Source organism: Amia ocellicauda, chromosome 9 (assembly GCF_036373705.1).
Source record: "Amia ocellicauda isolate fAmiCal2 chromosome 9, fAmiCal2.hap1, whole genome shotgun sequence".
In the NCBI taxonomy this organism is placed as follows: domain Eukaryota; kingdom Metazoa; phylum Chordata; class Actinopteri; order Amiiformes; family Amiidae; genus Amia; species Amia ocellicauda.
This window is the reverse complement of record NC_089858.1, coordinates 37,903,400-37,924,660: the sequence shown is the minus strand read 5'-3', so window position 1 is coordinate 37,924,660 and position 21,261 is coordinate 37,903,400. Positions and strand designations below refer to the sequence as shown.

General features: G+C 41.9%; 1 protein-coding gene across 6 annotated transcripts in view; it reads left to right on the top strand.

Moving 5' to 3' along the window:
* Window positions 1-936: 936 nt before the first annotated feature.
* The window catches only part of nsd3 (nuclear receptor binding SET domain protein 3), a 32,709-nt gene continuing 12,384 nt past the window's right edge, over window positions 937-21,261 (top strand). The window contains exons 1-14 of one of the 6 annotated variants that reach the window (XM_066714397.1): window positions 940-1,408; window positions 6,217-7,250; window positions 7,784-7,943; window positions 8,460-8,614; window positions 9,196-9,897; window positions 10,493-10,610; window positions 10,750-10,850; window positions 11,214-11,259; window positions 13,099-13,229; window positions 13,668-13,793; window positions 14,011-14,137; window positions 14,939-15,136; window positions 16,860-17,039; window positions 20,495-20,644. In XM_066714397.1, coding sequence (XP_066570494.1) covers window positions 6,261-7,250; window positions 7,784-7,943; window positions 8,460-8,614; window positions 9,196-9,897; window positions 10,493-10,610; window positions 10,750-10,850; window positions 11,214-11,259; window positions 13,099-13,229; window positions 13,668-13,793; window positions 14,011-14,137; window positions 14,939-15,136; window positions 16,860-17,039; window positions 20,495-20,644 — 3,184 coding nt within the window. In that variant the 5' untranslated portion in view covers window positions 940-1,408; window positions 6,217-6,260. The other 5 variants (XM_066714400.1, XM_066714398.1, XM_066714399.1 and 2 more) reach the window with 5 other exon arrangements.

The following is a 21,261-nucleotide window of genomic DNA, read 5'->3' as shown; positions in this document are numbered from 1 at the left end:
AATTAAAATAAATGCTATTTTAAAACTAATCATATGTACTGTATGTCAGGTTAATTCACATACCAGCAACCCCCGTTTAAAGCAGACATTTGAATTTTGTTCCACCATACATATAAAGCATATCAAGCATTGCATATTTCTGGTGAAATGTCCTCAGAAGAAAATCTTGCTTTGGGCAATTAAAAGCAAACCTAATCGTAATGCCATCACTATTGTTTTCATGAGGGTACATATGAAATATATTGGTTAATAGACTCAATCTGCTGATATTTTAGGTGATGTTTTGATGTATGAAATCATATCATCTTTCAAAATGTAGCACAAGTTCTGTTATCGCCGACATTACCTCTAGAGGGCACAGTGTAATTACTGTTGCAGAAACTTGCAAAGGAACAAGATGAATGGGCTCCTAATTAAAATCTCTCATTTCAAACCTGAAAATAAACCATCGCACAACTTCAGAATTGTTGTTAATAATAATAATAGCTATAAACTCTACTACAAATACGAATGTTGCTATATTATTTAGCCGATGACCATCCCTGATACTACTACTCATGATGTAGTATAATAATAATAATGTGTCTCATTCGTTGCTGTTTTTCCAGCGTGGTATTAATTACTCACGTATGTACTCCGCCAAATGACACCATTCTGCACATTGTGCCTGTATGAATTGACTTAAAATGCACAGCAAATTGGCCGCGTTCTCGTAGCGCAGATGTCCACAGCTCTGCGCAGATCTGCACAATCCCTGCGATCCCGTTGGCGGAGCCGCGCAGACCCGCGCAGGACTGCGGGCATCTGCGCTACACGAGCGCGGCCTGTAGCGCAGATTTCCGCAGTTCCGCACAAATCTGCACTGTGCCTGTAACCTAATTGGGTTAAAGGCGCAGAACCGTGCAAATCTGCGCTCCACGATCGCGCCCCTTGCCTTCCCCCTAGCTTGCTGCTTGAGGACTGCATTACCCGACAAGCTCTCCGTGGAGGCGCCGCAGCCAATCGCGCAGCGCTGATTTTGGCGCTGAGCGGCGGAGACACAGGGCCCGAAGCAGGGAGCTTTTGTTACAGCTAGAGGGAGAGAGGGAGACCGTCATATTAACATACATAGGAACTAGATTTCTCCAAATTCCGCTCCAACACATCCCGCAAAAAAAAAAAAAAAAAAAAAAAAAATCGAAAAAAAAAAAAAAAAAAAAACAACCCAGCGGCCCTCTCACAAGTCTACCGCCACCAAGTCAGCCATGGGACCGAGAAGTGACTGAAAAATGGTCCCCAATTTGAGCCATACATTGAGTTAGGCCTGTACTTTAGAGCTCTCCAATCTTTTGTTGTGTCTGTTTTTTTTTATATTGCACCAGGAAGCTCAGATATTGGGTGTATTTGTTTAGAATGGAACACGCTGAAGGTACTGCCATTTTCTCTCATTATACCATCGTCTCTCGTTTTGAATAACAGTGTTGTGTCGCTGCAGTGAAGCTTGCCTGTGTTTTGTCCAGTGATGGCTTGATCTCTATATTATGTTTTTGGTGGAACGAGTGATGGAGGTGTAATCTGGCCAATTTGATTTAAAGGGGCAACGGCAGCCATATTGGTTTGCTGCCTAGTATTTTCAGTCTTCCGCATTTTTTTTTTCCTTGCTGTGTGTGTGTGTGCGTGTGCAGGGGTTTAAATGGTAACGGGGCCATTTAAATGTTGCGGCTTTGTCTGCGCGGAAAAAAAAAAAAAATCAAAACATTGTTGCTGTTTTTTGAACGACACCAGTCCGGCCCGGACACCGTACAATGTGGGATGAATCGCACATCAAGTTTGACATGATGTATGTCTCGGTGTCGGATCTGAACCCGTTCACTTCTTTCCGTGTGCCTGTGCATGTGTATATTTAATTATGATTTGTTTTGCCAGCAGTGACCATCCAAACGCCACATGCAAGTACATATCTTGTTGAAGGGACTGCACTGATCTGCATGTATTTCTGTACAGATGTTTACTACGGGTAATCAAAGACGATCACCTCCCTTTCCGTGATTATTTTGTGTATTTGGACCAGCAGTTGTGTCATTTTTGGGGTGGTGGGGTGTATTAGAAGTGCAGATCGGTGATGTTTTTAAACTATACAGGGTCCACACAGCCTTCACTGTTTTCAATGAGTATGTGAAGTGTTTACCTGTGCTAAGATGAATGGTTCCCATTGTGCTTGGAAATACAAAATATCAGGGGTGATCAGAAAGCTTGTTACAATGTTGCATTTGCTTGCCCAGTGTTGCTTTGCGATCTCGGTTTTTATTCAATGTAACATCTGTGATCGCCATGATGTGTCCTCCGGGCTGCTGTTACAATGTTTGCAACAACATGGTTTTTAAGATTTTCATTTTTTTTTCTTCTCTTTCTGTTGCCGTCTGCTATGCATTACATACGAGGCCTAGAGCCTACGAACTAAACAAATCACATTTGTCCCCCCTCTTCTGACTTATTATTGGTGGCAGTAAAAATCTGATTATTGTGTGTAGTTATGGTAGTGGAAGAGTAGTGATATTAAAATGTTAATGAACATATACAGGGAAAGTTACTTAATGTATGAAACTTCACGCAAGTGTTTCCGAGAAATGTGTGCGTTTCCGCATTAGACTCTTTGATCAGCGGGGTTGGGAAGTTCTTGACGCAACAGTCAGTATAGCTGAAATTCTGATCTGAAACAGGTTAAATTGCACAGAAACCCAGGTTATAAACTCTGTTTTAGAGAGGGACGACCAATTAATTTGATGTATTTCAATAGATGTCAAGGTACTTATTGCTTTATTTTGACAGTAATCTAATAATAAAATAAAAAAAATGTTAGTAATATGATGTAGATTATCTTGTATATTAGTGTATTAATCTAAACACTGTTTCTTAGCATAAAATAATACTAAGGTATTTGTTTGACAATTTCTGATTTAAGGATTCACAAGAATATATTGCTACAGCAAATTCAGTAGAGTTCTGTTTAGTGGAGTAGAATTGCATTCTGGTGTGGATATAAGTAGATATTTTAATATTATTCAAAATGAGATGTTTGGTATTATATGTATATTACATGATGATATCCACACTGTAAACCTGAAAGTATTCTAGGACTAATTTACCCCCCCCCCCAATGAAATAATGAATGACTCTCAGTTTGGAGATGTGAATCTGTGTAGTTGGCATTTACCTTGCACTAAACACTACTGCCTTAGACTTCAGCCAGGGTTGTGATTCGACCGAGTTGTTGTTTAGCATCCTAACGAACCTGTCACACAAAGCAGCAATAGTCTTTATCTGTTGCATTTATTTAACTGTGCTGGAAGTATTTTTTCAGATGTCTTGTTTTGGCTTTGGACTATGTTCCTAAACGTTATAAACTTTTAAGATCTGTAGTATTGGACCTCTGGTATTACTATTGCATAAAACGGTGTGATTATTTTCCAATACAGTGTGTAAGTATGCTCTTCAAGACTTCTTCTGGTTTTCTCTAGTGATTTAGCTTTTTAAAATTATGTATTTTTAGCATTTAAGAAAGCATTTATTATAGCTTATTTGTTCTGTTTCACTAGATCTTTTCTTAGGAGATGGGGTACATGAAATGAGTTTAGTAATGTAGACTTGTAGGTGTCACTCAAGCAGGATAAAGAGAAGAAATTGTATTAAATTGCATTCATGCTTGTGTGCTTAAGAGGTTTAAATGCAGCATTCAGTGTTGCGGAGTCTTTGACTCAGACAACACCTTTATTACTTTTATCTTTTTTTATTTGCACGGATGCAAATATCTCTTATTCTACAGTAGTTCATTGCATTTCAGCTTTTACACCTTGCAAGTTATTTATTATTAATAGACCCTAAATGCTTCATATTATAAGTCTGTTGTCTTATTATTTTGTGTTTACATAAACTTGTATGGCCCTTCTGAATAAGGACTATATAATACAATGTATACCTTTGAAAACTGATCAATCTGATTTTCTCTTTTGTCTGCCCCTGTTAAACATGATATGCATAGAATAAGAGATTAGTTACATTAATAAAACCCACCCAGACCTATTCATTTTAAACTAATTGGAACTTGTGTAATTATTCATGCTGTGGTAGCGTATTCATTTGAGTGGGTGATAAGTTCTTCAGGAAAGTGGCACTTAAAGTACTGTGCTATCCTGGGCTCTACTGCATCTGTTTCTGTCTTTTGTTTGTGCTTTTTGTTCTTAATGGTGAAGTAATTAACTTAACATAAAACTAATATAGTTCAATCATTATTTTGATATTTCTTACAGTAGTTGCTTAGGATTTGAAACCATAGGTTGCTCTTGCATTTTTGTGCCACACTGTGTTCAGTTTCAGCCTGATTTATTTTGTTGACATTATGTAACTTTTTTCAGCTGATATAATTAACCTAAGGGAAACATAACTTGAAATGAGTAGGTAAAATGTGCCATATCATGATAATTACAAATCTGTATATTAATAGGTTGGTGTTACTTTGGTTTTTAAGCTCTGGAGAGATTCAGAAGTGATGAAGGAATTAAGTAGCCAGCATTCACGTAATTCTTGCTGTTAAAAGTTTTTTTGATGCAAAACTGTGAGGCATGAAAAGCTCTTGTATGTTTTTGGGGGGGTTGGTGTTTAAGTTTGTTGCAGGTTTGCGTGGTCCTTTCGTCTCCTACTTAAGGACAGAATTTCTCCCTCAGTATAATTTCTAACCTGAACTATACTATAATCTTAGACTTCTCGGTAATTGTTAAAGGAAAAACTGGACTGAAGTCATTTGGAAGCCAGATTCCCTTTTTCCCCACCAATATGAAATATACATGATCTTAAAAAAGGCCATTCTTTCAAATTCTTGATTTCTTCCTCCAAGATGAGAGAGAAAATGTTTTTTTCTTGCAGGATTTGGTCACTTGTTGGTTTTCCATCTGTGTCATGAAATGCACAATAGCCTCTCCTCTGAAAATCATAAGGGAATGTCAGCTTATGGTTTCAGACATTTGTCTGCTATCTGAATCTATTGATCTTTTGGTTTTTGTCATAATCTGACCTGTCGCGCTCAACTGTTTATCTGCAGTGCTGATTTGCTACACCTAGCACATGATTCTTCAAGCAATAAGCAAAGTCTGTCTTGTAGCGGCTGCAAAAGCCTGCTTGCAAATATGGTGAACTGAACACGTAGCATTTATTTTGCAGTAAAGTCTTACCTGGTTCCAAATAAGAAGCGTTTAACCTCCTCCCTGTGATACGCTGGAGGTCTGCACAATTTAGTACACCCAAGCGTGGGGCCTTATTCATGAAGACATTACCATCAATGCTAAATGTACCGTTTTCTTTCTGAAGTGTATTTTCATTAAGGGGGGAAAGAGGTAAAAAAAAAAAACATGTTTTTTGTGCGTATGATTTGTATTTCTGGCCCTACTGACATGTACTTTAATATTGTGAATGTTTCTTTAATGGGGAATAAGATATTTATATTTTAAATGAGTAATTGTAGGCCCACTTTGTAAGACTGTACTTTTTAAACACTGTGAATGTTGAACAGTAGTGTTGATGTCGCCTCTCTTTCTGTATAAGAAATAGCTTCTCCCCTTGGCAAGGGGAAGGCCAAGTCCCTCTGAACCCTGATGTTTGTGAAACACTTAAATCGGAGGGCATGAAGTGTCACCGTGCTTTTAAATGCGCTTAAGATTATGTTATGGCAAATGTGCAGCATCAGGACAATTTTTAAAAAGCAGGTTTTTTTTTTTCCGTTTTGATTGTCCCTTGCAATACAGACCGGCGTACATTTCATGTCGCTTCCCGCTCAGATCAAGCATCTCATACTCGAACAGTACTCATACTTATGGCCTCCAGCTCACTCTCAATAGCAAATGGAAACAAGGCAAAAGCCAATCCCGTCTGGTCTTTGCCCTCATCTCTGAAACCCGCATGCATATTATGTTGGGGTGGTCAACCTCTGTTCCTCGAGGGCCACAGCGTTTTGTGGTCTGTGTTCCAATTCAGCTCTTAGATACTTACCGGGTATTATTACAGAGCAAAGGGTGTTAATTTAATCACTAAGAACTGAGTTCGGTTCAGATTGTTTTTTGTTTCCTGTACACCAAATTCTCAGTAAAGCATCAGCAAAAAGCACACTGTACTGTATAATCCCCTCTGTTATGATTTCAAAATCAGTGCTCACCATAATAACGTGCAATTTGTCTTTTTTTTTTTTAGGCCCTGTAAGAGAAAGGGAAAGTTAAGGATGCTGGAGCAGAACAATGGATTTCTCCTTCTCTTTCATGCAAGGGATCATGGGAAACACAATTCAGCAACCGCCTCAACTCATTGACTCGGCTAACATCCGCCAGGAGGACGTGTACGATGCCGGCAGCGACAATGGGGAAGACGGGGGGCCGTCGGCCTACGAGTCCGCCCTTGAGTCAGGCTTCTCCTACCCCCCCTCGGCCGCCGAGGACCTGCCGGTCGTCGCCAACGGCTACCCTCCTAATGTCGGCCTCTACGAACCGCAGGCCAAGTACGCCATGTACTCTCAGTTCCCCAACGGCTCGGCCAACGGCTACAGTGCCATCCGCAGCTACAGTGAGCACTGCCTGCTGCCCGGGGAGAGCACCGTGCTGAGAGCCCCTGTGGTTCTGGACAAACCCCCTTCTCCTCCCTCCCCTCCGCCGCCTTCTCTTCCTCTGCCCCACCACCACCACCACCACCATCACCATCATCAACAGCACCACCACCCCCCGCCACCTCTGCCACATATCAGCCCCCCAGTGCTGCCCCCTCCTCCCCCCTTGCTACTCCCCTCCTCGCCCCCGCCTTCCCTGGCCACCGTGGTCACTACCCCGCCCCACCCCCCCCAGCCGCCCGTCACCCCAAAGAAGACCAACTCCCCCGAGATCAAGTTAAAGATCATCAAGACCTACCAGAATGGGAGGGAGCTCTTCGAGTCATCCTTGTGCGGCGACCTGCTGCACGAGTTCCAGGCCAGCGAAGCGTCCCGCCGCCGACATGAGCGCAAGAAGGAGAAGAGGAAAAAGAGCAGCCGGCACAATTCGGACAGAGACCAGGATCAACAGGAGCAGACAGAGCTAGACCAGCAGCAGCCGGAGATGTGCGTGCCAGAGGCCGCTCCTGACTTGGCTTCAGACACGGCTCCCGAGCCAGGTTGCGGGTCCCCCGAGGGCCACTCACCCGTGGTCGAGCAGACCTACAGGAACCGCAAATGTCCCAAAGCAGAACCTAAGGAACACAAAGTGAGCTTATTTGTTTTTCTCAGCTTGAGCTTGACTCTTGTTGAGGAATTGGATTTAGATTTTATTTGTCTGAGTAGAATTAAGATGGCCTTGGTGGATATCGGTATTGTTATTTCCTCTGTGAAAGGGATTTTAGTTGTGTTTTTTCTCATTAAAGGCTGCATTAGAAGGGTTTTTCGGTCTTATAAGATGACCAGCCACTAAAACTTGAATTAATTTATTTTAAAACACCTGCAGTGTGAAAACACATAATTGTTGCCTATATAATAGTGTCTTGTACTTTTCTCTTAAATTGAGGGGAAAATATAATTTAGTCTTTTTCTTAGTGGTCATGTGGGTAGGAGAAAAGCAAAATGTATTGCATTGATATTAATCTGGGTTAAAAATGTTAAGATACTGTACATGCATTTGAAATGCATTTAAAACCATACATCTGTTATCCAAGTTGATCTAGATATGAGTGTTAGATAATCAAGGGTAATATTTGTAGTAGTCTATATTACATGGTCAATGATAAACTTTTGTCTTGGCAGATTCAGAAGCACTTTCCTACAGTTATAACAGGTACTGGTTGTTGTAAGGACCATGAAGTCGGGGATTTGGTTTGGGCCAAGGTCGGGACCTACCCCTGGTGGCCATGCATGGTGTCCTGCGATCCACAGTCCGACGTTCACACTAGGATCAACACTAGAGGTAGCTATCCGAATCCCAGTGGGTTTTAGTTCTAGATTGAAAGTCTTAAAAGTAAGTCATTAAAGGGAGGTACATAGTTTTATGCAACTTAAAAAAATGTACTGTATACATAAATATTAATGCGTGACACATTTTTGCGAACCTTCCTATTCACCTTTTTGCAAGGAGAAATGTTCGCAGATGTTGCGCAGGAAAATAAAATAAAATGTTCATTGCTCATGGATACTGTACCCCAATAAGTTTATTTCCACAATTTTAACCAATGAAATTCAGTGGCACCATTCATTATTGTGCGAGTATTTATTTTTGTGAGGACATTTGGCGATTTTTGTGTCAATTATTACCAGTGAAATACGTATATATACACACATATACAGTAGTTGACATACGTCATACAATAAGGCATGTTGCACAGTGGGATATATCCATGCAATATAATGCATAGTCTGACATTGGCCAGAATGTCTTGGAAAAGTCATGCACAGCAGTGAAAAAAACTTGAATTTTCCTGCACAGGTCACAGAGAATACCACGTGCAGTTTTTTGGGAGCGTGCCGGAGAGGGCGTGGATCCATGAGAAGAGGGTTGTGGTGTATCAAGGCCAGCACCAGTTTGAAGAGTTGCAGGCTGATACTCTCAGAAGGGCCTCCAACCCTGCCGAAAGACACAAGGTAATCTCCACGTTTCTCATTCTCAAATTGAGTGGAGAGCCGGTGCCAAACCTATGCGAGGATGATTACGTTTTGGATCCTATTGTTTGTTAAATTGGTAGCATTACTGTAGGAGGATTATGTGCTTCAAGCTAAGCAGGATTAACTAATTAACGGACTGTTGTGATGGTGCTTTCTGGGATAACCTGACCCTGACTGATGTGGCCGACCTTCCGTGTGAGGAACAGCTGAAAGAGGTTGTATCGATTCATCGGCACTGTGGGAAGGATCAAGGGGAAACAGAGTGAGAGAGAAGAGACATTCGTTACCCAGCCAAGTTTTCAGTTTCCTTCACCTTACTTCTTCCTCACAGTTGATTAATGAGCATAACTTCTTGCAGCTGTTCTCGGATCTTGCATGTCTATTGCCTTTCTATACACCTCCCGAAAAACACTGTTTGAATAGAATGATTTATCGTTTTGTGTGGGCTAAGCAGCTCAGTATTTTACACTTGTAAAGTGCCGGTTTTGAGAGAGTTTACCACTGAGGGAAGTGTAAACTAAACGTAAAATTTTCCTTTTGCCTTTTGTCAACCTATCAAGCGCTTCTCAAAGTCTCTGATGAAGCTTTGTTCCCCCTTCCGCCAGCTGCTCAAGCCCATCCCTCAGCGAGAACGCGCCCAGTGGGAGGTGGGCATCGGGCACGCGGAGGACGCCTTCCAGATGACCCGTGAGGAGAGGATCGAGAACTATACCTTCATCTACGTGGACAAAGAACCGGAGACCTTGCCACCCCACGCCGACAAGCCCGCGGCCAAACCCGAGAACCGACGGGCTCGGCGCAGTCGCAGCGTGACCAGCCCCCACACCGACACCTCTGAGGTCTCTTCCCCGGGGGTTGAGGTGACGTCCACCCGGCCTGGCCTTCCGCCCCGCCGCCAGCAGCCCAGGAGACAGTGCAGCATGACCAGCGCCGAGGAGCAGCCCCAGCCACCCCCAGAAGAGGAAGGTGACAACCATGAGCATCATCAGCAACAACAGCAGCAGCAAGAGCAGCAGCGCTCCCAGCCCCAGAGCCAGCCCCCCTCTGATGAGCCCAAAGGACAGGAGGCCCCCCAGGCACCTGTGAAGACCGCCTGGAAGACCGCCGCCGCCAGGAAGCTCCTGCCACTCTCCATAACCATGAAGAAGCTGAACGTGGAGATCCAGAAGTGCGACTGGCCCCTGCCCAGGGAGAGGGCCCCCCCGCCCGAGGAGTCGGAAGGGGAGGACAAACTGGGTGAACAGACGGTCTTCCCCCCCAGGGTACAGTCCTAGTTTGGTTTCCATAGGGGCTTTTTCATTACCTATAGGCCGTGAACCAGGTGAATGTTAGAGGGTGGTATTGTGTTAGGGTTAGGGCACTGTGAATGCGCTCTGAGCTGTGGGGGTCCAGGAGGGATGACCCTACCAGTAAGTCAGAAGAAGTCTGTCAAATACTGCACAAAAAGAACAACAGAGAGGGTCACAGGTGTCACCAGGAGACAGGCACAGCAGCAGTGTGTGTCCTGCACCCTGGTGTGCTAATAAGAGACAGAGATGAAAGTATTGGATGAGAGAGACAGACAAGATGGTACAATTCGTATGAGCCAGGTATTGGGTTTAGTGTCTTAAGGGGTTAAGAAACCGAATAGATGTTTTGTGGCTGTTATTCTTCTATCATCTGTGTGGGCAACCCCTTGGAGTTAGGTCAGGGTCGATATACATTGCTTGCATTTACGGTACAGAACTGGGAGATGATATTGGACACGCTCTTTATAATGTCCGGGAATGAGGAGAAGCAGCTGTGTTGCATGAGCATGTTTTGTGCAATTATTGTGCTTGGTTGGAGAACCCAGTGTCTTCATGTCTGTTTCCATAGGGAGCGAGTAGTAAACCCGAGGTCAGCTCTAAGGATCAGGAGAGGCTCGTGTCTCTGACCAGCCGTAGGAGTGACCCAGGAGCTGTGCAGCACACGACGGCCACCGAATCCTCATCAGGTCTCTCGCTGATATTGTCCCTTTACCATTCGTGTGTCCTTCTCTTGATTTGTTGTTTTTCTTACGTTTCTATTCATGAGAATCTGGAGTGCACTCAGATGGGAAACTGACTGACTGGGGTAATTTTTGTCCCTCCTAGGCTCTTTGGAAAGGAAGCAGCAGAGAAGATCAGTCCGAAGCCGCTCGGAGTCGGAGAAGTGTACAGAGCCAGTGCCAAAGAAAAAGATGAAGAAAGAACAGGTAGTTCACATCTGCCATCTGTCCCAGAATTCCCACATTTGATCCTCAAATGTTGTGCGCTCCAATCTTTTAAGCTCTCTTAACCTCAAGAAAAAGGCGAAATGAGTGATTTCACCTTTTCTGAAGGTTTCTCAAGCATTTAAACTACATTAATGGAATACGCAGCAGCAATCAACTGTAAGTGGACTGTAAAGTGGCTTATTGTTAGCTTTCTACAATCTGTGACTTGTTCTAGAGAACCCCTAGAAGATTAACAGAATTAATTATTTTTCAAAACTCGCACATTAGGTTTAGCTCTAGGTTTTCTACTTTGCAGGAATGAACAAGGTATTGTCCTAAAAGCCAGTTATGTTTTGCTTGCAGGCGGAAACCGTTCCACAAACAGCTTTGAAGACTGGATCACAAAAAGGTATTTTCCTTTCTTTCTTTGTTCATTATCCGTTGCTATTACAACTGGAAAGAGGAAGTGGACTCTGTACACCTTATATCACAGGTTGCCTTCTGCAACAATTGAAAATATAAATTTGTTCATTTCCATGGGAGCATTGTGATGAGTCAAATGCGCAACATGGAACTGGATTCAGATTTGTAAGTGTGCCAATGCACTTGGAGATGCAAACTTAAAAAAATACTTTTCTGCTATATATATATCTATATACACTCACCTAAAGGATTATTAGGAACACCTGTTCAATTTCTCATTAATGCAATTATCTAACCAACCAATCACATGGCAGTTGCTTCAATGCATTTAGGGGTGTGGTCCTGGTCAAGAAATCTCCTGAACTCCAAACTGAATGTCTGAATATGAAAGAAAGGTGATTTAAGCAATTTTGAGCGTGGCATGGTTGTTGGTGCCAGACGGGCCGGTCTGAGTATTTCACAATCTTCTCAGTTACTGGGATTTTCACGCACAACCAATTCTAGGGTTTACAAAGAATGGTGTGAAAAGGGAAAAACATCCAGTATGCGGCAGTCCTGTGGGCGAAAATGCCTTGTTGATGCTAGAGGTCAGAGGAGAATGGGCCGACTGATTCAAGCTGATAGAAGAGCAACTTTGACTGAAATAACCACTCGTTACAACCGAGGTATGCAGCAAAGCATTTGTGAAGCCACAACACGTACAACCTTGAGGCGGATGGGCTACAACAGCAGAAGACCCCACCGGGTACCACTCATCTCCACTACAAATAGGAAAAAGAGGCTACAATTTGCACAAGCTCACCAAAATTGGACAGTTGAAGACTGGAAAAATGTTGCCTGGTCTGATGAGTCTCGTTTTCTGTTGAGACATTCAGATGGTAGAGTCAGAATTTGGCGTAAACAGAATGAGAACATGGATCCATCATGCCTTGTTACCACTGTGCAGGCTGGTGGTGGTGGTGTAATGGTGTGGGGGATGTTTTCTTGGCACACTTTAGGCCCCTTAGTGCCAATTGGGCATCGTTTAAATGCCACGGCCTACCTGAGCATTGTTTCTGACCATGTCCATCCCTTTATGACCACCATGTACCCATCCTCTGATGGCTACTTCCAGCAGGATAATGCACCATGTCACAAAGGTCGAATCATTTCAAATTGGTTTCTTGAACATGACAATGAGTTCACTGTACTAAACTGGCCCCCACAGTCACCAGATCTCAACCCAATAGAGCATCTTTGGGATGTGGTGGAACGGGAGCTTCGTGCCCTGGATGTGCATCCCACAAATCTCCATCAACTGCAAGATGCTATCCTATCAATATGGGCCAACATTTCTAAAGAATGCTTTCAGCACCTTGTTGAATCAATGCCACGTAGAATTAAGGCAGTTCTGAAGGCGAAAGGGGGTCAAACACAGTATTAGTATGGTGTTCCTAATAATCCTTTAGGTGAGTGTATATATAGATATATGTATAGATATATATATAGATATCCGTCTCTATAGCGAAGGAATTTGATCCGTAGTGCATAACCTCCGTCTGGGCAACTCTTACTATTAGCATCTGTCTGATTCCTTGAATTCCCCAGTCACTAAAACTGCCAACTGCAGAGATTTTTATTGGCTGTGTTTTATCTGAGCTCGTATTTTTGCAACTTGAGTTCAATAACCTACACTGTCTATAAGAACCGGATAATATTTTGTAAGTCGCGCTGGATAAAGGTGTCTGCTAAGAAATAAATAATAATATAGCAAACATGTACTATTTTTGAATTGCCAGTGTAGTAGAATGAAAACGTGGTTATTTTGTTGTTCCTTCCTGAAAAGGTGCTAGTGAGATTTCAGATTCATGCAAACCACTAAAGAAACGAAGCCGAGCCTCAACTGATGTGGAGATGGCCAGCTCCCAATACAGAGACACTTCCGACTCCGACTCCAGGGGTCTGAATGATTCTCAGGTTGGTGTGAGAGGATAGCATCTAGCAAAACAAGGCCTCTGTGTGTACTAGTGGTACTAGATTGGATTTAAGGTCAGTCAACAATGAAGGAGGGGGGGCTTAGAGCTATAATAACTCAAACAGGGGAACTGTTCAAGAGAAATATTCTGTTTTATTTTGGAACCCTCAGCTTCTAGAACAATGCGTTGGGAATTTGCTTTATTCTGAATTCCATCGATTTTTTCAAAATTAAAAAATGGTTCTGAACAATGGAATTTCACCTGCAGTGGTTCAGGATGTTGGCCCAGTGAACGTTTTTTGTAGATTTAACTCTATAGCAGCATTGAATCATGAAGTTTATATATGAAGTAGATGCATTTCCCTGTATCTACCCAGGCGTTCAGTTTTGGCAGTTTGAGGGAGAAGCAAATTTTTTCTGTCATTTCTCCCCCCCTGCAGGTGGGGTTTGGGAAACGCTCCGACAGCCCTGCAGCTGCTGATGCTGACGCCTCCGATGCCCAGTCTGTGGACTCCAGCCTATCCAGACAGGGCACAAGCACATCCAGGAAAGACACAGTTTGTCAGGTGAGTCACATGACATTACAGCCAATGCCGGAAGCGCTAAAACAGAATAAGCTGCAATAATCATGTGGATATATGACCGCCACTAATGAAGTTTTCGTCTTAAGTTTGGATTTATTTCCGATATGTTTATGCAGGCTTCATTTACCAGGTGTATTGAAAAGAATGGCTACAATTTTTTTGTCCCCTGTGGCTGATGTTCCCCCACCTGCCTTCTCAGATCTGCGAATCCTTTGGCGACTCACTCATTTCCTGCGAAGGGGAATGTTGCCGGCTCTTCCACTTGGAGTGCTTGGGACTGACTTCCTTGTCAGAAGGAAAGTTTACATGCATGGAATGTAAGAAGGGTAAGTCATCTGGCCAGCACTTTCACTTCCAGTCTAGTCCAGCTACCAAAACAAACCCTTTCCATGTGCCAGTTGAAATGTTTTGCCTATTATGAAACGCCCAGAAGACCTCCCAAGATTTAGAAAATAAACTAAAAGTTAAAGTAAACCTCACCAGTCCACATCAGGCATGTCCAGGCAAAACACTCAACACTGTTGCTGTGGGACTCACGGGGATGTTGTACTTGTGAAATGTTGGCTGTGACAAAAAAAACAAAAAACATTTTGCATCTGACCTTTAGGATATAATTCCAGAAAGATCTAAAACAAGCCCAGCAATATAGAAAGCATAATTAAGCCTTGAATGTCAACACCTTGCATTTTACCTTCAGAAGCACAATAGAAAAAGCCAGTCCTTTACAACATCTGCCACCTCTCAAGACAAAAACATAACCCTGATGCTTTTGATTAAAATGCATTCTTCCCCTTCCAGTTTGTGTTTGATATTGGTGCTTGCTAAAGCATCCATGCATGACACTTTCCACAGCTTAAAAAAAAAAAATCCCTAGTTGCAGTACAAGCTTTTAAAGGTGCCATGAAATATGAAGAGTTAACTAGCGATGGGCCAAACCTGGACTTTAAAAACTCACCTGAGCGTGGGAAAAATTAATCCAAATCACTAGAAAAGGTCAGTCCAGAGTAGCTTTCATTTCTGAAAAAACAGCAGACAAGTAAAAAAAAGCCTGAACGAAAGCTCGGCTTGTTTTGCGACTCAGGTGCACCCATCTCTGTCTGACCCTCTCTCCTTGCGTCTTTCTCCAGGCACTCACTCCTGCTTCTCCTGCAAGGCTCCAGGCGGCGACGTGAAACGCTGTTCGGTCAGCGGTTGCGGGCGCTTTTACCATGAGCCCTGCGTCCGCAAACACTCCACGGCAACCTTCGAGTCGAAGGGTTTCCGCTGTCCCCAGCACAGCTGCGCCACCTGCTCACTCGAGCGAGACCTGCACAAGGCAACGAAAGGTACTTATCGACCCAAGTCCCCCCCCCTCCCCGGTTTCCTGCAGGAACCCAAGGAATTGACAACAACTAGCCATGTTTTTTTCACCCCAGACCCCTCATACAGTGAGGGAAAAAAGTATTTGATCTCCTGCTGATTTTGTACGTTTGCACATCTCAGCAGGGATTTTGTCCCACTCCTCTTTGCAGATCCTCTCCAAATCATGACGTTTGGCAACTCGAACCTTCAGCTCCCTCCACAGATTTTCTATGGGATTAAGGTCTGGAGACTGGCTAGGCCACTCCAGGACCTTAATGTGCTTCTTCTTGAGCCACTCCTTTGTTGCCTTGGCTGTGTGTTTTGGGTCATTGTCATGCTGGAATACCCATCCACGACCCATTTTCAATGCCCTGGCTGAGGGAAGGAGGTTCTCACCCAAGATTTGACGGTACATGGCCCCATCCATCGTCCCTTTGATGCGGTGCAGTTGTCCTGTCCCCTTAGCAGAAAAACACCCCCAAAGCATAATGTTTCCACCTCCATGTTTGATAGTGGGGATGGTGTTCTTGGGGTCATTCCTCCTCCTCCAAACACGGCGAGTTGAGTTGATGCCAAAGAGCTCTATTTTGGTCTCATCTGACCACAACACTTTCACCTCGTTCTCCTCTGAATCATTCAGATGTTGGCAAACTTCAGACGGGCCTGTACATGTGCTTTCTTGAGCAGGGGGACCTTGCGGGCGCTGCAGGATTTCAGTCCTTCACGGTGTAGTGTGTTACCAATTGTTTTCTTGGTGACTATGGTCCCAACTGCCTTGAGATCATTAACAAGATCCTCCCGTGTAGTTCTGGGCTGATTCCTCACCGTTCTCATGATCATTGAAACTCCACGAGGTGAGATCTTGCATGGAGCCCCAGACCGAGGGAGACTGACAGTTATTTTGTGTTTCTTCCATTTGCGAATAATCACACCAACTGTTGTCACCTTCTCACCAAGCTGCTTGGTGATGGTCTTGTAGCCCATTCTAGCCTTGTGTAGGTCTACAATCTTGTCCCTGACATCCTTGGACAGCTCTTTGGTCTTGGCCATGGTGGAGAGTTTGGAATCTTATTGATTGATTGCTTCTGTGGACAGGTGTCTTTTATACAGGTAACGAGCTGAGATTAGGAGCACTCCCTTTAAGAGAGTGCTCCTAATCTCAGCTCATTACCTGTATAAAAGACACCTGGGAGCAAGAAATCTTGCTGATTGATAGGGGATCAAATACTTATTTCTCTCATTAACATGCAAATCAATTTATAACTTTTTTGAAATGCATTTTTCTGGATTTGTTTGTTGTTATTCTGTCTCTCACTGTTAAAATACACCTACCATTAAAATTATAGACTGATCATTTCTTTGTCAGTGGGCAAACGTACAAAATCAAACTTTTCCCTCACTGTAAATGTACTTCCACTTACCTAGAAACCTAGTAGTCAATATTCAGACGACACTTTTTCCCCCCCCCAACTATCGGTAACTATGTTTTGATTGGTCAGTTTTCAAATCCAAATGAACTCGCCCATAATCAAGTCCAAAATGGCAGCCTCCTTTTCCACTATTGTGTTCCTTACTTTGTTGGGCTGCCTATTATAGTTCCCTTATCGTTTTTCAACTATCTTTTTATATAAGTCATACATCTTTTTGACCACTTATACTCACCTGACTTGATCTTCTTGAATTATGAGATCCTCTCTCTCCCCGCAGGTCGAATGATGAGATGTATCCGTTGCCCCACAGCCTATCACACAGGGGATGGGTGTATAGCAGCGGGCAGTATGGTCATCACCCCACACATTATTATATGTAGCAACCATTCCAGTTCCAAAAAGAATGGCCACTTAACGTCTCCTGTAAATGTAGGCTGGTGTTTCGTCTGCGCTCGAGGTACGTTTGTTTCAAACGTCAGTTCTTGATGTTGTTTTTAGGAATATGATTTTGTCTGTTTTTGAATAGCGTGTCATGCAAGTTAAGCTGTCGAATGTAAACGGTCTCTCCATACTAGGGGGGTGGGGGGGAACACTAGCCAGGAAGGGAATAGTTAATATTGTCTTGCCTTTTCCTGTTCCTGTGCTGACGGTGTATCCCGTTAACTGAGTTCTGTGTTGTATGTGTATTGAGTTTTAATAATGTACCGGAAGAATGACTTCTGAAAAAGAAATGTAGTTTTTTTAAGCTGATTACCAAGGATTACCAAAGTTACACTCTGGCTAGCAGGTCAAACATGATCAACTAAAACCTGAAATGCTGACCTCCTTGCCCAGATACATTCCACACAACATGGTTTTAGCTGGAGGATCTAGGAAGACAGACATTGTATAAGAACAACTCCCCAAAAGGCAAACATTTTCTCCTGGCGTCTTCATATGAGGAAGGGGCTTTTTTTTTTTTCTCTTCTCCCCCGTCTTGTCTCTGCTTCTGGCTAATTTGCGGACAGTGTTGGCAAACCTGGCCACTCTGCTCCCATGGTCTGTCGTGCTGGGTCATCGTTTGCGCCTGCTGTTGGGTCACTCTTACTTCTCAGCAGCAATCCGCCAATCTGTACTGTTATATCTGCAGCCTGCTCTCCGCGCACCATTTGCTTGTTTTTTGTCTTACAAAGCACATATTGTAAGCATCGTTATTATGAATTATTATTATTTATAGCATAGGATTATTATTCTGTTGTCATTATAGGTTTTTAAATTTGCATAGTCACTAATGGGGAGAGAAATGTAACCTCAGCTTAATGTCTGATGCACTTATTAATAATAATATTTAGAAGATTTCTTATATATATGTTTAGAGATAACAAAATTAGCTTTATTTTATTTCTCCACACACCAGCTGTTATAATTATTTGGTAAAATCTAGTTTTGTTCAAGTGTTCTAATTATACTGTTTAGTTCATATACCTGGTAAACACTTAATTGAGTCAAACCGTTTCAGGTGCTCTAGCTATTCTAGTTTTTAATTGAGAGACGGGGTCCGTTTCAGTTATTAATGGTTATACATTCTGCCTTTGTTCTCATCCATGAGGGTTTTTACCTATGATGGAAACCTATTTAATAAAACGTAAGGGTCAGAACTTTTTAATGATAGGATTGCCAGCTTTTAATCTCAAAATAATAGCATTGCATTTTATTATACCCCCCACTATCTGTTTCACTTGTGCACCCAATTCCATTTTAAAACAATCGATACAAATGTCCTACATCTTAGTAAACATACATAGGTTTAAAGGCTCAGACCAAATTTATCCAGACCTCCATAACATGCACTTAATTCTGAACTCCAAGTCAAAAAGCAATTTAATTGTACCCCTGCCTACTTGTCAGAATAATCATATTGTAATATCTTGCATTCATATAGTGCCTCTCAACCCAGAAGTTCCCAGCACGCTTTACAATTAGGAGGGGCACTCACTTCATCCACCCCTGAAATGTAGCCCCCATTTGGCTGATACACAGCTAACATTTTTGCACCAGTGACTTTACCACACTGCAGATAAGGCAGAGAAATTAAGTAATTTATTTAGTCAATTAAACCACAAGGTTTTTTAGGTAGGGCTGAGAGAGCCTTATATAGAATTGATCCAGGACTCCAGGGTTAGCACCCCCGTCTTTCAAAAATTGCTTTAGTGAACACAGCAAGTCAGGACCGAAGGACAGCACCTCCCTCCTACCACATAGTGTCCCCGTCACTAGACTGAGGGGCTTTTTTGTGTGTGAATTCACTTTATTTGTGATTGTGTTGGTTAGCATTATAGAATGGTTGTGTTGCAATCATTGACATATAGGAGCTGGTACAGTGTGGAATTCAACAAACCTTTTTTGTGTAAATGTACAGAGTTGTAAATACTGTTTATGTGACTGACTGACCATGGTTATTTCAAAGCTTTACCCAGGCCTTTAAGAATTAAGTGTCCCAATGAGTTTTAATCCAAACACCTTCATTTATCTCCGTTCACTGTCTCTGCTCAAGCCAGTCCAGTCCTATCTGAGGTTTACCCCAAACCACATATTGATCTTCTGAATTTCTGTTGTAAAACCATAATGCCTTCAATCAATAGTACCATCGCTGGGGACTTATTTCGCATTGCACATTCTTAACAGGCAACAACTTTGAATCTGGCTGAGTGCAGATTATTTTTAGTACAACCTTTAATTAATGAACAAAATCCAATTTGACAAATTCAGCAAATTTAAGAAAATTATTGTTTAAAAGAAACTTAACGGTGTGAGAGAGCTTTGAATCCTGCTTTAGCTGAGTTCTTGCCATCAGTGAAGTATGTTTAGATGTACATTTGGGCACTTTTATAGTACCCTACAGTTATTTTACAGTTACATTTTTGGATTATAGATACTTATTGCAAAATTTACTGTTTATTTTGTTGATGCATTTCACCCAAAAAAGGTCAACTTCACATATGAGAAGCTAAACATTTATCTGAAGCATGCGGAAGATAAACAAAGTTCATTTGTTGTATAAAATGTTAAAAACACCCAGGTTGTTATATTACTTTATGATGGTGAAAATTTTACCTGAATTTTCATCTTTGAGGACTGTTCTCCAAAAGCATTATCATTGTATTACAATTAGTCTGAGATGTATTACTTACAAATCATTGGATTAGATCATTGCAGTGTTAAACTTATTAGCCTTAAAGCTATAATAACCCTCTTAAACTGTGTGTTTATAAGTACAAATCCCAGGCTATTGAGTTTGAGAATATATTAGAAATTTTAACAATACAAATTACCTCATAAATAGAACATCTTACTTCAAAGACTGTAGTTAGACACCAATATCCAATATCCTTTCATTTAGATAATGTTCAGCTCCATATGTGAAGTTGACTTCCGTATGTGAAATGTCTGTTGAAACTAAGTCTCTAAACATTAATGGAGGAAAGCTAAATTAATTGCTGTCCAGTGTCACTGACAGCAAATGATCCCAAAACAGTGTAAGTACATTGTATCTTATATTGATAGCAGATCCCAGAAATTATCTCTCCTTAAGTATTTGAATAAAGTGTTTCATTTTCATTTTTAATTCTTAGCAATGAAACTTAACTATGGTTCTAACAAAGCAAGGAGTGTACATTGTTGCTTTTTCATTTGGATTAAAAAAAATATATATGGATGAAGTTTTTTATATATACGTATTTCTATATATAAATATGAAAAGGCATAGTTTTCTTACTTTTTAGGCTACTGTCAGTTTATTCTTCCGTTTTCTCACATTTACATATGTTTAATAGTTTGTCTTTTTTTGTTTTGTTTTGTTTTTTTGTTTTGTTTTCTGGAATCATGGGTAGTTTCATTGCAACTCATCATTTTCCCTGTTTGTCTTATGTATAGGCCTATTAGTGCAGGACAATTCTGACAACATATTCAGTTCATATGCCTATAAGTCGCACTACCTTCTGACTGAGTCAAATCGTGCTGAGTTGATGAAATTACCTATGATTCCTTCCTCTTCGTCAGCTACCAAAAAGAATTGTGGGAAAGGTAACCAAACTTGTTTCTTTGTTTTTAATTCTGTGTTTGTGTGTGTCTCTCTTTGCTTTCCTTTCTACTCTTTAATGCTTTGTGGCTAGCAAACCTGTTGCTCTTGTATAGATCATTACCACCCCCCCCGCCCCCCACCCCTCCAAAATATATATATATAATAGATTGTGCTTGCTATTTATGCAAAATGAAAAACAGGGCTTAAAATAACTACTGTTTCAGGAGATCTGCAGAGGTGTTGGGGCTGCAAGCATTTTCACTTTTTGTGATCTGAGCAAATGGGGAAATAGCCTTTTTTTCCCTTCTGTGGTGAATTGAACAGCTCTTTGCGCTGTAGGGGAAGTGGTCACAAAAGTAAGATTGCATGAGCATTCAAAGGGTTAAATGGGGAAACATTGTAAGGGATCGCTGTAAGTTTAGTACTTCCAAATTTGATGACCTGCCTATTTGGATCGGTTCAATTAATTCTACCTACACTGATGTAGAGAGATTTCGCATTTCCCCGCTGCATTTCAGACCGATTTTCTCCTAGTGAATAGTTTTGAGCGGTTTGCATCAAACATTTATATAACCTATTCGTCCACACTTGCTTGTGAATATTTCCATGTGTAATAACT